A 2,869-nucleotide genomic window follows, 5' to 3' on the forward strand; every position below is an offset into this window, starting at 1 on the left:
GAAGAAGCGTACGTGGACCACTGGAAAAGGTGCTGTAAGTGACATCAAGGCGTATGCGTTGAGTCGCGGCAAAAGTGCAAGTGTGAGTAAGATGAGAGGCGGCACGTTCAAGCGTATGGAGTGCTCTAGTGGAGAAAAATGTACCTGGTTCATCAAGCTGTCACAAACCGCAACTTAGAGATAATTACTGGCATGTAACAACTGAAAATCTGGCCCACATCAAGTGCACAGGGACAGCAAAACCTTCAGCGCAACAACTTGCGCAGACGTCAGTGCTATCATTTCCGACTCCAACATATCAGCTTCAGCAATGGCAGGACACCTCCAGTCTGACTCGAAACTGGTTTACAGTAGAAGCATGCTATATAGGGTTAAGGAAGCAGTTTTGTGTGATTTTTTATGAGGTGAGAAATCGATGGAGTATCTGCCTTGGTACCTCTCAGCGTTTTCTGATCAAAACCAAGATACTATCACCAACTTGGAACGCGACGAATATGGCAACTTTTGCGAGCATTAGCCGCACTTGGCCCAGCCTGGTTTAGTGGCGGACAGGCAATTTTAGGTGTGGGGGCTGCTCACATGAAGCATCGACTCTATAATAGTGTTCAAATTGTTCTAGTTGCTCGTGACGGCAACTTCCAGAACCGGGTAGCGGCTGTAGAACTCGCTCCCTTAGAAGATCATGCTAATTATCTTTGGTTTTCCAGATCTTGGTTCGTCATGGATTTCCGCTACGGGTGTTCCTGTTTTCTGCGATAGCCATGCTGGGTTTATTTCGGTCGCAAAGGCGCTAAACTTGCTGATAAAATTCTCTACACGACATTCAATAGGGCGTATCGTCACGCCTCGTGCGGAAGCGTAGTTTCAAGTTGAGCTAAGCCAAATATCACTATACAAGGAACCGTTAAGTCCCGACACAATTGGTTACACGTCACAGGTTGGACGTCCCGATAAACCTCGGGAGACGAAAGTCTCTCCGCCATCAAGCTCTTGTGTTTTCTGGAGACAAATTGGCACAGTTGTTGGCGATCCTCAACTTAGGAGATGGAGGTTTAGATGACATTTTCTCCTTACTTGCGACCTGCTATACGGTTTCGAAGTATTCCCAAGATCAGCAGCCTATACGTTTTCCTCATGACAACAGTAAAGTTGCTGAAGACGGATTGACCTCTGCCCAATTCATAATAGGCCGCCCGCGAAAGCGTCGTATCCGCTCAAAGGGGGAAGGTGGAAAAATCAGGGAAAAAAGTATACGCCTGTAGCAAATGTGTAGTAGCCGGCGGACACAACAAAGCCACTTGCAGATCAAAATGAGAAACAGGAATCTCACTCACACAACTTACTATCCCTCAATATCACCACTTCATTTATAATTTCACTAACGTTCTATTAAGCAGAGAAAACAGATCCTTTGCATCTAGTCTGACGACATCAAGTTTGACGGCATCGTTACGCACGCGAATCGTCGACCTGCCTTCTCGTTGAAGTAGGCCACACCCGCCGTAGATTAGGGTGTCGCCGACAATCGTGTTTTGTATCACTCGCAGACTTCGTGAAACAGCGTGACATCGAGCATACGATCCAGGATAGTAGCACCGTCTTAGTTTACAGCGGGAGTCTTGTTTTCCTGCGCAGTCTTGGCTTTCTCATCAGTAGCACGCCGCTGCCTTTCTCCAATCTCGTGTTCCTGTTTCATCTTCTTCTTCGCTCTAGGGCCGTCGTTCTCCGTACTAGTGCGGATGGAGAGTGGAGATAAATCTTGCTTCTGTAGCATCTTGCCAGTTATTCGGACTGGGACCGTCAAAAACAAATAACTAAGTTTTAGCCAAATTGTTGGTGTGGTCAAAAGTGAGTCCTCGATTGGAAATATTTTCCAAATCGAGTCTACCATTGCAATTTTCCCTTTCGTTTAACAGCACAATGCAATTGTATAAGTCAACTCGACATTGCTTGCTGCGGTGTTCCAAAAAGGATTTTTTTTTTAATGAACACTTTCCGTATGACGATAACACATGCAGTTTACTCGATGGAAACCAACCCTTATCGCTTGTGCCTTTGATCAAAAATGATCCAAAGCCCTTCATGCAATGTACTGTTCTGCTGACTTTGTAACGGGGTACGAACCCAAGTGTACCCAAGTTACATGAAGGGTGATTGTCACTCTTGGGAAGGATGGGTACATGGTACCCATGGATCTAGGAGCCATCCATTGGATAACTACATAGTTTCACTTTAGGTATCTTGTAGTTTGTATTAGGGTTCAGACTAAGATTACCTATAGATACATTCAGTCTTAAACGTACCTTAACTGAGTACTTCGTCCCCTCAGACCAGGTACACGTGAACTGTCGTTCACTTAGAGTTTGTAAACTCTTGGAAGCCTGTTTCCTCAGCAATTGGTAGCACTTGTAGTCAATCCACACCAACGCGGGTAGACTACCTGAACCTCTAAAAGGTGAGTGATGGTAACATCCAAATACGATATGGTATTGCCGGGCTTCTTGACCACCTGAAAGCAACACCTGGGCATTGACGTTGTATGTAGTCTTCAGCTCGTTTGTCGTATCACTTGACGATCCGTCAGAGCCTTGGGTTGGCCCTGTGCCGCAAACGAAGCCTTGTTCGGCTTGCTCAGTACGTTTGTGATTCCTTGAGGAGAACACCTCAAGCGCCGAGCGATCTCACGGCCCCAAAAGCCACACTCGGCTAGATCCTTAATCCTCCCGCGCTCCTCCTCGGAAAAGCTTGGCCCCCTCCCATACAAATGCTGTATGAGAGCCAGTTGGTACATAGTTACCATCACTCACCTCCCATACAAATTCCAGCATAAACCACTGTCGATAACCTTTGTCGCAGAGTTTTTTTTTTT

General features: G+C 46.2%; 1 protein-coding gene across 1 annotated transcript in view; it reads right to left on the reverse strand.

Annotated features, from left to right (window-relative positions):
• Positions 1–1,600: 1,600 nt before the first annotated feature.
• PPTG_22621 (hypothetical protein) overlaps positions 1,601–2,869 on the reverse strand; it is a gene marked incomplete at both ends in the record, with an annotated part of 1,553 nt that continues 284 nt past the window's right edge. The window contains 2 exons of the mRNA XM_008905477.1: positions 1,601–1,765; positions 2,304–2,345. Of these exons, the coding sequence (XP_008903725.1) occupies positions 1,601–1,765; positions 2,304–2,345 (207 nt within the window). The remainder of the gene's footprint in view (positions 1,766–2,303; positions 2,346–2,869) is intronic.

This window comes from Phytophthora parasitica, assembly GCF_000247585.1.
Source record: "Phytophthora parasitica INRA-310 unplaced genomic scaffold supercont2.20, whole genome shotgun sequence".
Taxonomy (NCBI): Eukaryota; Oomycota; class Peronosporomycetes; order Peronosporales; family Peronosporaceae; genus Phytophthora; species Phytophthora nicotianae.